Source organism: Cavia porcellus, unplaced genomic scaffold (assembly GCF_034190915.1).
Source record: "Cavia porcellus strain 051 isolate PalLab524CR breed Dunkin Hartley unplaced genomic scaffold, mCavPor4.1 scaffold_18, whole genome shotgun sequence".
In the NCBI taxonomy this organism is placed as follows: Eukaryota; Metazoa; Chordata; class Mammalia; order Rodentia; family Caviidae; genus Cavia; species Cavia porcellus.
In genome coordinates, this window is record NW_026947501.1 from 66732464 (window position 1) to 66745302 (window position 12839).

General features: G+C 43.1%; 1 protein-coding gene across 1 annotated transcript in view; it reads right to left on the minus strand.

The window, feature by feature from the left end:
• Positions 1-3628: 3628 nt before the first annotated feature.
• LOC134471460 (uncharacterized) overlaps positions 3629-12839 on the minus strand; it is a 69794-nt gene continuing 60583 nt past the window's right edge. Inside the window, exons 2-3 of the mRNA XM_063230353.1 lie at positions 6765-7011; positions 3629-6375 (exon numbers count right to left, since the gene is read on the minus strand). Coding sequence (XP_063086423.1) covers positions 5461-6375; positions 6765-7011 — 1162 coding nt within the window. The 3' untranslated portion in view covers positions 3629-5460. The remainder of the gene's footprint in view (positions 6376-6764; positions 7012-12839) is intronic.

Below are 12839 nucleotides of genomic sequence, written 5' to 3' on the forward strand. Positions count from 1 at the left end.
CCTGAGACCTCTGCCTCCTTACTGAGTGGTTTTCCCCTCTCCTTTACTTTGGGCAGGTTGTGTGTCTGGTGCTGTGGTTCCATGTCTGTCTCTGACCTCTGCTTAGATGCCTGATGAAATCACAGAGCAGCACGGTAATCATTTCCTAGAGGACCTGCCCAGAACATGTGCCTTCCAGAACACAGGTAAACTTTCCTTTCTGCATCCTTACATCTTGGTTCTCTTCTGCTTAGTGCTTTTTTTCTTCAGTTTATAGAACTACTTATGCATAAGCAGTAGTGAGAAATCAGGTCAAGCTTCCAACTGTTTTCTTAGAGATCTCTTCAGCTGAACACTAAAGTTTGACACATTTTTTTTTCACATATAAAACACATTTTGGCTACGATTCTTTGACACTTTATAGAAAGGATTATTGTTTCTCCATTTTCCAGTACTATGTTCATTTCCATGTGCACCTTCACCAGAATCACTTTGAAAATCTTTTCAACAATTTTAGCACAATTTAAATTTTTCAAAATATCCTCATAATTTCTCAAGTCTCAATTTTCTCCTCAGTTTAAAGTTACTTTGGCATTCTACATAGATTTGACAGAAATATTCCACTTATTGATAACCAAACAGAATTGTCAGGAGAAATAAAAACAGCAGTACAGATGGATGAATCAATAAAGAAATGATAGATAGATAGATAGATAGATAGATAGATAGATAGATAGATAGACGAATATCTATCCAAAACATTTAGTTCCAATGACTACTTGGATTTGGCAAGTCCAAATTTTGATGAGGTTCACTGCATAGCTGGCAAATTTCTGTGAACTGATTTGTAAGTAAGGATAATAACACTTACCTTGCAATATTATTTAAAGAGCAAATGGATGGTTATTTGTGATTATGTCAGCATAACTTCTGACATATATTAAATGCACAGTTAATAATGATTTACTTGAATTATCTTCTAGGTCTTGTACATGAACATGGATCCTTTGAATGACTGCCTTCTACCTTTCTATTGTCTCTTTACACCTTTCCATTCTAAGAAGAAAGTCTACCTTATCAGAGATCATGAGGTTAATCAATTCAAATTATGAAAGGCAGAATCTCTTGGATTCTCAGCATGTTTATATAGGCGTTGAGAGTTTTGCATTCTTGAATATATTAAAGCATCCAATGGTCTAATATGACAAACATTTGGTTTTCTGGAGAGATTTTTTCCAGAAAAATGATATCTGCAAACATATCTCAGTTGTAAGTGCTAAATCCCTGTGTATTTAGGGCTAAGCTCGCTGCCTGGTACTTTTGGATGGGTAAGGTTTGAGTGTATCCCCACAGGGTTAGTGTGCTACAAAGGGGCTTCCCAGGATGTTGGTGTTAAGGCATGAAATCTCCATAACAGAAAGTAACTAGGTCAGAGGAGTATCATCCTCAGAGTGGCTAGTACTAGTCTTGTGAAGTGAATTAATTCTCATAAGAAAGTGTCATTGTACTGAGAACACGCCCATGTGTCAGATTTCTTTCTGCTTCTTTATCATACTGTGATTCTACCAGGGATCCACACCAGAATGTGGGTACCATTCTCTTCTACCTCTGAAATTATAACTTAAAGAAACATTTCCGTACAAAGTATTCAGACTCAAATAATTTTAATTACAACACAAAGTGCAAGAAAGCACCCTTCACTGGACAGTTAGCAAACCTCTCATCCAACCGAGAAAAATAAAATGATAAATACCCAATAAATATGAATGAAATACATTCCCAAAAAGCTACCTTTTATTTCACTTTGGTAGTGCTACATGTCACCAGCCTTCATATAACTCAGCTCTGGAACTCTGTACTGATTCAATTGAAAGAAATTATTATGCCAGAAAAGATTCTTTCTTCCAAGAGTTTATGATTACAGTAAAAGGACAAGGAAAAACCATGCTTATTTTAAGAATATAGATGAAGTTTAAAAGATTTTAGATGATTGGGTGGCAAAACAAATGCTGAAGTCTAAAATTCAAGGGTGTGCAGGGAGCACAGACAACACAGATGGGGGCTGTAGTATTATTTTTTATAGATTTTATAGATATAACTTTTTATATTGTGGAGGACATCAAAAATATGATGACATAATCAATTGATATATATTAAAGGAGCTAACCTTCATACAAAAAAGACAAATAAAACATGCCTCTCTATCTAGGGCAACTTTTTGGTTTCATTGTACTTTCATGAAACCTGTAATTCATTGTCTACTATTACCCATCTTCAAGGCATAATATTGTTTGGGATTGTAAGACACGGTATTTGGAGTGGTTAAATGTTACTCTAGTGTTTAATATAAGATAAATATTATTTTCATTATATTCTAGGCCTAATACATGCTGACACTCTTGCAGAGCTGTAATGATTCTGCTCTGTGCACTCAGGAAGTGTCTGATACACGTGCTATTACAACTGTGTCAGCTGGGTTGCAATAATATCTAGATCTCCCTGACAGAGAAAGAGTCAGTTATTTGGCCAGGCAGAAGGCGTATGTGCTCACAATAAGAGTGTATATATTTATTACTGCTCACATACCACTGACAAGGTTTAACTGTATGATCCGGGCTCACTGCATAGAGGTCAAAAGCGTTGGGAAATCTTACAGGCATGTGTCCTGGGTTACATCTATTCTTAAGACTGCTCTTCTGGTCTTATCCTCCTTTGCTCTCTCCTTGCCTCATACAGAGCATAGATATACCCTTCCCTAAGGGAAGTAGTCAGTTCTAAATTTGAGCGAATAAGTGGAACAATCCTATTCGATGCTCCCAATGGTTAGCTCCTGCCAATGACTGATCTAGGCTTTGTCCCTTTAGTTTTGCTGTTTTCACAATATCGTTTAAAACACATGAGAATGCATAGACTTTTGAGGTATGTGTCATTCATCTGGTTTGGTGAATTTTAAGCTTGTCTGTTTTGTTGCAAGTTCCAATATTTTTTTTTTCATTTTATCTTTGCCTGTACCATAACTTTGTGGTCCTATGTGTTTCTTATGATCTTATGTACATTTTCTAGTTAAGTGACATTTGGCTTATTTCCAGTTTTGGTCATAATGTGAAATCCTTTGTAAACAGTCATGTATGGGAATTAATATGAACTACTGTTTTTATTTCATTTAGGTTCTATTTTGGAGGATAATTATTGGGTCTTTTGAGAAATATATGTTTAACATTAGAAGGAACTGTCCATGTTGCCCTAAAGTGGCTAAATTCTGCTTACATTTCTGTCAGTCATGGATGAAATTCCTAATTGATCTACATCTGGCCATTACTTTGTATTATCAAGTTTTTTCCATGTGATCCATTTAATAGTATCTCAGTGTGCAATGGACTTGCATTCCCCTAATGACTCGATACGCTGGACATATTTCCATGCGCTTTCTTGCCTTGTGTTCATCTTGTTTGGCTCAGTATTGCTGAGGACCACTAATCCACAATGGCTAGTTTGGCATACTTCCCAGAGATGATAAAATGGTGGCCTGGAATAATCAACACCTCTTATTTGAGATTTCCCACTGATTCACCTTACCATATGATCATCCACACCCTCCTGTGTCGATGTCCGCTCCCGGCCGGCAGGAAGGACACACGACACAGTCTGGTAGTGGACAACCTTTTCTTTTTATTTTCCTTCTCCGTACAGCCTGCCCTGGGTTCTCCCAGCTGAAGCCTCCTTTGGTCCGCTCTCCGCGGCTCCTCTTGTGCTTCAGTCTGCCCCGAAGCCTCTATCGGTCCGCTCTCTGCGGCTCCTTCTGGGCTTCTACTTCCGGGCTTCTACCTGGCTTCTACTTCCTCCCAGGGGTGGCACCAGTATATATACGGGTACAGTGTCCAATCATGTTAAAGTAAGCAAGGCAAGCTGATTGGCTAACATCATCAGTTGCCAGGCAGACTATATTGTTGAGCGGGTTGTTTACGCGGTAAGCAGGAAACTAGCATATTCGATGGGAGGGGTAATCTACCTCAGGCCTCACTCTTTACTACAGGCCTCACGTCCGCCAAGTGAGGCGACCGGGCTCGGGGCTGCGGCTCCCAACATCTCCCCCTTTTTTATTTTTTATGAATGTGCGCATCGTAGCCCTTCCTGGACTGGGTGCAGAGGCTTATGCCCTATGCGTAGGCCCACCGTAGGTCCTTGGCTTAGACCCTGGTCGGCCGTCCCATGGTCTGCCAAGGCCCTGAGGCCCTCGTCCTTTTTCTAGGGCCAGGCACAAACTGGACGGAACCTGGATGCACACAAGCTTGCACTCATTTCCTCTCCGTAAAGAAATCCCCTCGGAGAGAAATTTAGACCTGGGCAGCATCTAACAGTCCAGCGGCTTACGTGCAGGATGGGGTAGGGCCTGGCTTAGGTCGAGTCATGCTGGGGAGGCACGCTCTTACCCGTCATTGACTCATCTACCCTGCTGTGTATTGTCACCTTATGGAGGAGAATGAAGGATGCCCGCCATATCTAGACTCGGTCGTGGGCCAATCGAGCAAGCCATGCATATGCCTGAGGATCTTTTTGTCCATTTCGGGCTACCGCTATTTCTATTCATCTTGTTGGTTGGTCTGTGATGGATCTCCAGTAGGGCAGGTCTGATCTTCAGTCGAGGGCTTTGTTGCCCGTGTCAGTCTCTCCGGTATCCACAGTGGTTCTCGTCCCGGTTCCTGTGGGAAAACACAAACCGCGCCTCGGTTCCAGCTGATTACCGGATCCGGGCCCATCCATTGTCCTGTCAGGACATCTTTCCACTTCACCCACCCTTTATGGTTGGGGGAAGGGTTGCAGTGCTCCACAGCTGGGGAGCGATTATCATTATTTAAATTTAAAAAATTGTGTGTGAATAGTGCCATGGATAATCGTGCCTTTGGGGCCAGGCCTTGGCCTACTCCCCCTTTTTGTTTTTGTAAAATTTCTTTGAGGCTTCTATGAGCCCTCTCAATGATTCCTTGACCTTGGGGATTGTATGGGATACCATGTTTTAATTGAACCTCCATCATTTTGCAGAACTCATTGAAAGCTTTGCCTATATAGGCTGGTCCATTATCAGTTTTTAATATTTTTGGTTTGCCCCATGCGGCCCAAGCCGCCAGGCAATGATTGATCACATTAGACACTTTTTCACCTGTTTCTGCTGTTGCAAATATGACGCGAGAACAGGTGTCTGTGGAAACATGAACATATTTAAGAGTCCCAAACTCCTGTATATGTGTGATGTCCATCTGCCAAACATCACCAGGGATCAAACCTCGAGGGTTTACTCCCCCTTTTTGTTTTTTATTTTTTATTTTTATCTTTTTCGTTTTTTTTTTTTTTTTTTTTTTTTTTTTTTTTTTTTTTTTTTTTTATTAGTACCAGGGATCGAACTAACAACTGCACACTTGCAAGGCAGGCGCTTAAGCCGCTGAGCTAAATCCCCAGCCCCTTTTTCCTCGACCGGCGTTTTTCTCAGCCTGCTCGGCAGAGTAGCCGCCCATGAAAATACCGTCTGCCCAGCGGCGCGACGTCATAAGACTGCGGTCGCGACAGAGTGAAACGGGGCGTCACTTCCTGTGCCGGCTGAGGGAAGGGAGGGTTTCCTGTGGCGGCCTCTCGGCGGGGAGCCGCTTTTAGAAAAGAGCTCCAGGGCGGAGCGGATGGCTCTCTATCTCCTCCCCGCCAGAGAGCGCCGGGGAACCGAGTCTGACCATCAGCGCGCCGACCCTCTCCCACAAGCATTCTCTTGTTCCACCCCCGGTCTCCCCGATTGGCGTTTCTCTCAGCCTGCTCTGCAGAGGACTCTGCATACCAGGCTCGCCAATCCAGGTAACCACCCGAGGGCAGACACGCCCCCGCCAGCTGAATCCAGTCCGCGGGGGTGAGGGGCCCAGAAGACAGATTCTCCAGCATGGCAATGGTGTAAGGCGCAGTCGGCCCAAAAGTTGTAACTGCATTTTTAAGTTCTCTAATCTGCTTTATCTCAAAAGGCTCCCGTACATTGCGTCCCTGGCCTATAGCCACTTGTACAGGAAATATCCCATAGGGGTCACTATCCATCCCAGGTGGTGGATGTACCTCATGAAACAAGCGTCTCCCCTGCCAAAGCCACCTGTGAAAATACCGACCTGCCGGCGGCGGAGCATAAGACAGCGGCCGTGATTGGTCGGAGAATGGGGGCCCGTGCATCACTTCCTGTTCTGACAAAAGGGGGGGGGGCTCCCAGGCGGCCGCCTCGTGGCGAGGGATCGCCTCCGGAAACGGCCCCCGAGGTGGGGCGGAAGGCTCTGCCTCCCTCTCGCGCCGGGGCGCACTCAGGAGCTCTCTACTCTTCCGCAGACCAGGTTGAGCAGAGCGCAATTCGCGGGGCAACGCTGGAAAAGAACCCTGCGACTCCTTATTGAGCGATTTAGGCTCCTGACAGCTGGTCTCTTTGGCCTCCTTGCCATTCAACTTTCCCTCGTCCTCGGAGTCAGACGACTCCGAGGCTAGAGCCCCGTCCTCCTCCTTAGCATCCTTGTTCCCCTTGACGGACCCCTCTCGGGAGCTCCCTGACTGGGCCTGCTCAGATACCCTGCATACTTTTGTAAGCTCTTGAGAGCTTTCTCCACAACCACCCTCGCTCTTAGTGCCGCTACCTAGCATGTTTCCCATTTTTTAATATGTTACTCACCGCGTGAGGCCCAAGGAATCCGCCACTTACGCGTGAGCCTGAGGGGAGTCTAAAAGCCCTGTAGGTGCGCGCCACCCAGAGCCCAGGCTTATCCCCAACTCACCTGTCTCGCAGCTCTGTACTGGAGCGTTGTCCACTTCCACGTCTCGGGGGTGATCAGTCCCCGGGCGGGCCTCCAAATGTCGATGTCCGCTCCCGGCCGGCAGGAAGGACACACGACACAGTCTGGTAGTGGACAACCTTTTCTTTTTATTTTTCTTCTCCGTACAGCCTGCCCTGGGTTCTCCCAGCTGAAGCCTCCTTTGGTCCGCTCTCCGCGGCTCCTCTTGTGCTTCAGTCTGCCCCGAAGCCTCTATCGGTCCGCTCTCTGCGGCTCCTTCTGGGCTTCTACTTCCGGGCTTCTACCTGGCTTCTACTTCCTCCCAGGGGTGGCACCAGTATATATACGGGTACAGTGTCCAATCATGTTAAAGTAAGCAAGGCAAGCTGATTGGCTAACATCATCAGTTGCCAGGCAGACTATATTGTTGAGCGGGTTGTTTACGCGGTAAGCAGGAAACTAGCATATTCGATGGGAGGGGTAATCTACCTCAGGCCTCACTCTTTACTACAGGCCTCACGTCCGCCAAGTGAGGCGACCGGGCTCGGGGCTGCGGCTCCCAACACTCCTGAATCATCCTGGGATTATAATCAAGGACAAAACACTTGTTAGCATATGAATATCTGTGCCCTCTTGCGGCTGAGTCTTCTGATGAATTGTAATCCTTTGCTAGCCCCACCTATCCCTGCATACAACTAATAAATAGGGGCTGCTTTGAGAGTGGAGGAGAACTCATTTGGAGATGCTGACTTCTTAGTCAGTGATGCAATTATATGCTTGTCTCTGTTTTTTTAATTTTTCTTGCTGTACTCTTAAGACGATCAGGGCTGTTGGCCGTGCTCCTATTAAGTATCATATCACCTAATATATCTTTATTATTGAGCTTTATTTATGGAGTTAAGTGTATCTTTCCTTTTTCTACTTCTAAGGTAGAATAGTTTTTATTATTATTTTTATTCTTATCTTTTAACTAGAATTTGTGTTTTAGGCCAGACTCAGCACTTCACCATTTCCATTTCTCCCTTTTACCTTAGGGGCAGAGAAAACAAATTTTAGCAGGGTGCATGTTGACCCACACAGATTCCCCAGGCTTCCTTTACTTGGCCAGCGAAATGTAGGGATGTTGATGAATGTACCTTTTATAATTCATGGTGAATGAAAACAACCAAGTCCTCTGTCTTCTTCACTTTTGTTCTAGCTAAGGTATGCTCTCAAGCCTCCAGGGGCCAGGAAGCCGCCTCATACATGGCAGCATTTGATGAAGAAACTTCAAGAAAAAGGAAATATGGGTTCACAACAATGTGCAGCCACCATATCATTTCTGCACACTTACTAAGCTTGTTTAAACTAGTTTCTCATTGTTCCTTTAACTCTTATAGCTGGACTTAATCCAAACTGATTTAAGATCTGAAGATCTCTTGAAAGATATACAAAACCTTAAAATCAGAAAGATAAATAAATAGCAGAATAAATCTAATGGGAAACCATTAGTGAAACGTTGAGATTTATGAAATTGTCTTTGAGATTATAAAGCCTGAAGGTAATTTTAAATACAAATGAGAAAAAATGGTACAGTGGGAGAATTTAGGGAAAGGAATGTATAGGGTAGAGCTTTCATTTCTGGGGGCCATGTGGTTTAATTCAGGAATACATGAATATTTGGTCATATTGCCCATAGCTAATAGTAGACTTGCAAAATATTAATGATAATCTTCATGTTTCAGCTGGAGGTGCTGGTTTCCCTGGCCCATGGAGAAGGCTCACAGAGTTGGATGGGCATGGTGGGCAGGAGGCAGCCATCAAAGGCAAACAGCCTCTGGCTTCTGTGTTGCCCATATTGTGCTCCATTGTACTTCTGTTCACTCCTGTCATTAAAATTTAGTGTTGTTTTCTCTATGAGCCTCTCTTTCAAGAGTCTCTTCATACACTGGATTCCTAGTATTTGGTGAGATTAAGGATGTCTGAAACATTTGTTCATTGAATGGAAAAATCCATGGGCCCATCTGGACAGACAGTTCTGGCTCAAACCTCAGGATTTTTCAAGTATCGGCTTAGTATTTGTCTATCCAGTTTATAAACCCAGCCTCACATAGAATGAAACTCATCCCCGTGTATGGCCAAGAACACAATGAAGAGTTTTGGCCAAACTCCTGTGCATCCTTTCTCCACCAGCAAGCAGAGGAGACTCCAATATGTGGGCCTGGATCTGAGGTACTGTGGGGCCAAAGGCCTCATGGAGGATTCCAGCCACTGAGGACACCATGCACTATCCCAGGAGGTGAAGTCACATAAACACAAAACCACCCATGACACCGAGCAGAATAAAGGAGGTGTGCTTTGTCATGGGGTGGGTGAGGAGTGAAATTAGGGAGAATCACGCCAAGGCATTGACTCTTGGGAAGATTGTTTAAAAGACAGCTATTGAAGAATCTCTATCCCAAGAAACCTGTGTGGACTGGTTGCAGAGGATTAGAAGTACGTGAAATGGTTCCATTTACTTTCATTTCTAGTGTTTCACAGATACCTATGTTTGTTCAGGTTCTCTATGATTATTTAAGAAGAGATGTAGATGGCCAGAAACAAAAGCCCTGTTTTCCACATGGCTCCTAATCACAACTCTTGTTTCCTGTCCTGACTCTTAGCTTATGGTTATAAATCTGCTATTCACAGTTTGGGCATGTTGTCATAATAATCATTTTATTCCTAAAAGAATGTTGGATCAAACTCACCCCCTGGCTCTTGCATTTGATGTCCTCCTCACATTATGGTGCTGTCAGGTGTCATCCTCCAGCAAAAATAGCACTAGCCAGGTTACCAAGGCTTTTGTTTCCTCAAGTCCAGAGTTTGTTTTGAGTATCATAGTATATTCAAATGTGTGGTTAAAATTTCCCACCTCATAAACAGATGCAAGTTGGTGCATGAATACCCCCTCTGTCTTCATCCTTGTAGACGGTAACTTTGAGATGTGTGCTTCATTTGAGCTTCTGGAGTTTACAAAATGTGATGAAACTATGGTGATTCACCATAATCAAACTACCATAATGGTGCCCCTTGAAAATCTCTTTGCCTTGATGCAGTCAGGTTCTGCCAGGGAACAGATTTAATACAGGACATAAGATTTACAGAATTATTTTATAATATTCACACAAAATTTCAAATGCAGAAGACTGCAAGAGATCTGTCTGTGCACTAAAGACCTGAAGAATCAAAAAAAAAAAAAAAATCTGAAGAATCCAGTTAAGAATCTTGACCCTATCACAATGTCTTCCTTAAGTCCAGCAAGAGACCCCGAGCCCAACGCAATGTCTCACATAAGTCTGTATCAAAGAGCTGTACCAGAAAGACCTGAGGGGCAGTGTTGGAAGCTGAACTGGGGTGAAGAATCTGTGGCAGAGGGCTGAAGGATCTGCACTGGAGCCAGGGAGTGACACCCAAGAAGAAGAGACCAGAGCTCTCCCAAAGAGAACAGGAGCTGTCCCCAGTAACAGAAAGAACCCAAGCCCTCCTATAAGGAGAGCAGCTGAGTTTGTACCACTAAAACCACCTGTGGCAATCTTCTCCAGGAAAATCAACAGCATGCACTCTACTCTTCCTGTTCTTGCTTTATGCTGTTTGGACACAGTCCTCAGCTAGTCTACCATGCTGACTCAGGTCACCTAAGATGACCATTAATTAATTCATCATACTGCCAAATGCTGTTTACTTTTCCAATTACCTACCAGGGTTTTCTTCTATTCATATGTTAACAACTTGCACTTAAAACTTTATCTTAATTTCTTATTAAATGACAACCCAAAATAAGATACTCAAGTTAAATACTGAAATAATAACCTATCATAAAAGCCAGATGTGATGGCACACAACTGTAGTCCCAGTACATGGAAGACTGAAGCAGGAAGATTGTTGCAAGTTTGAGACCAGCTTAGATTACAAAGTGAGCTCAAGACCAGCCTGAACTGCATAGTAAGTAAGACGCTGTCTCAAAAAAAAAAAAAAAAAAAAAAAAAGACAAACAAACAAACAAAAACCCTATCACATAGCTTTTTTGGCTGGTCTCAACTCTAGTCAAAGCATAAATTTCTGTTCTGCTTTAGCTTTTATATGAAAATCAAATAAACAAAAATTGGGTTTCAGCTATTTCATGAAACTGTAAGTATTTCAAAGGAGCATAATATTATTGCTTCTAAGCATATGTCCCTTTGATCATCTGAAAATTAAATGAACCTATTTTCCATTCATCAATGTCTCTAAACTGACTGAAAAAATGTATAATTCAATTAGCATGTGATGCCAAGAAGATCAGATCTAGGTATGCACATTAAATTAGAATTCTCACCCTGCTGGAGAGAAGCAGCTCTTGTATCTTCTCTACTTCCTGAAAATTCTTGCATGAGCATTTCTGTCATGCTGTTCTGTATAATCAGATTTCTTCATTAGCCATTCTAGTCTCAGCAAAGTCATTTTCAATATGTTTTGAGGGTTGCCTACTATTTGTAATGAGCAGAAGACAGAAAAGCCATATGTGTGGAAAAAGCAGTATACATTTAAGTGTATGAGGCTATCTACATGCTGAGTGGATGACCAAAGGAGTCAGAGAAAATAACGAGAAGGCTAAAACACTGGTTTTCCTCTGAACTTAGTGTAATAGTTCAAAATGATTAAATCATTTCTCATGTACAAGCTCCTGCACTTTATCCTAACTAACCAATAATGTGTAGGAAGCAAATATACTAGGGAGAAACACTGAGAGCTGTACCTTATGCTAGACTGAGGAGAGTCTTGAATCTTGTGAACAGGAGGAGTAACCCACAGTCAATAAACGTTTAACACTTTCCTTCAGCCAGAACATAGGAATCAAAAGGATTACATAAGAAAACTTCATAATCCTTAAAGAGCTTGCAGAGCTCTGGCAAAAGGAGAGAAGCCAGCATATAGCAAATACACACTCTATTTCTACATTAATAGCTGGAGAAACGGACTGTGATGCAGACACAGCACTGTCGGAGAAAGCATGAATCCCAGGTTAAGTGCAGGCCAGGAAGGTTTGAGAAGCTGTTCTCAGACATGCTGATACTTGTATTGGGTTTAAAGAACAAGTAGGATTTGACCCCATAGAAAAAGACAGGACAGCCTTTCAAGCAGAGCAAGTAGATTGCACAATTCCAAAATAAATTTTATAGCATATATGGTGCCTCACTCAGGCTGCAGAAGCAATGGCAGAACGTAGGTACAGTAATTTCAAAAAGTGATTCATGTAGTTGCAGCATGGGGCGTCTGAGGAAAGATTTTAATTACATCATTATCAAATGCAGATTTAAGCAATGTAGTCAAAGATTCTACTCTCCTCTCTCTCTATTCCCTCTCCCCTTTTCCCCCTCTGTGTCTCCATCTCTTTCTTTCCCTTCCTTGCTTTCCCTTCCCCTCCTCTGGACTCCTCTCCTCTCTTCTCCTGTCCAATCTCTCCCTCCTCTCCTCTCTTCCTCCTCCCCATCCCTCTTTCTCCAACTCACTTCCCTCTTCACACTTCTGTGTCTCTTCCCCATATATTTTCACTCTATTCTCAAGTAGAATCAGTTTATGTGCTGGAAATTACGATTGTATGCATCACACTGTGATGCATCTTTTGTGCCACACTAAGCAGTTCTCCTCTAGGGGATGAAGACCCCGAGAAAGAATCAGTCTAAAGGACTGGTTGAATTTATAACATCAAATTATTTAATTAATCATGGTGGAGAGTGTGACTGAAGAAGGGGACAATGTACATCAAGGTTTTGGGAAACCAAATATGACGGCTTGGATGTGGTCTGTCCTTAATATGCTCATTTGGGGAAAGCTTGGTTCTTGGTTGCACACTGTAAAATACTTAACATGTGGAATCTAATCTGTGTTCCATACACCACTGATAGCATGATCTCTTCCTGTTTCAAGATGCAATCTCTCTGTCTCTCTCTCCCTCCCTCCGCGTGTCTCTGTCACTACCATCCTTTACAAGGGGATGCCACAAGGGTCCTCATTGGAGCTTGCATCTCTCTTTTTGGATGCTCAGCTTCCAAAACTGTGAGCTAAATAAACTCTTGG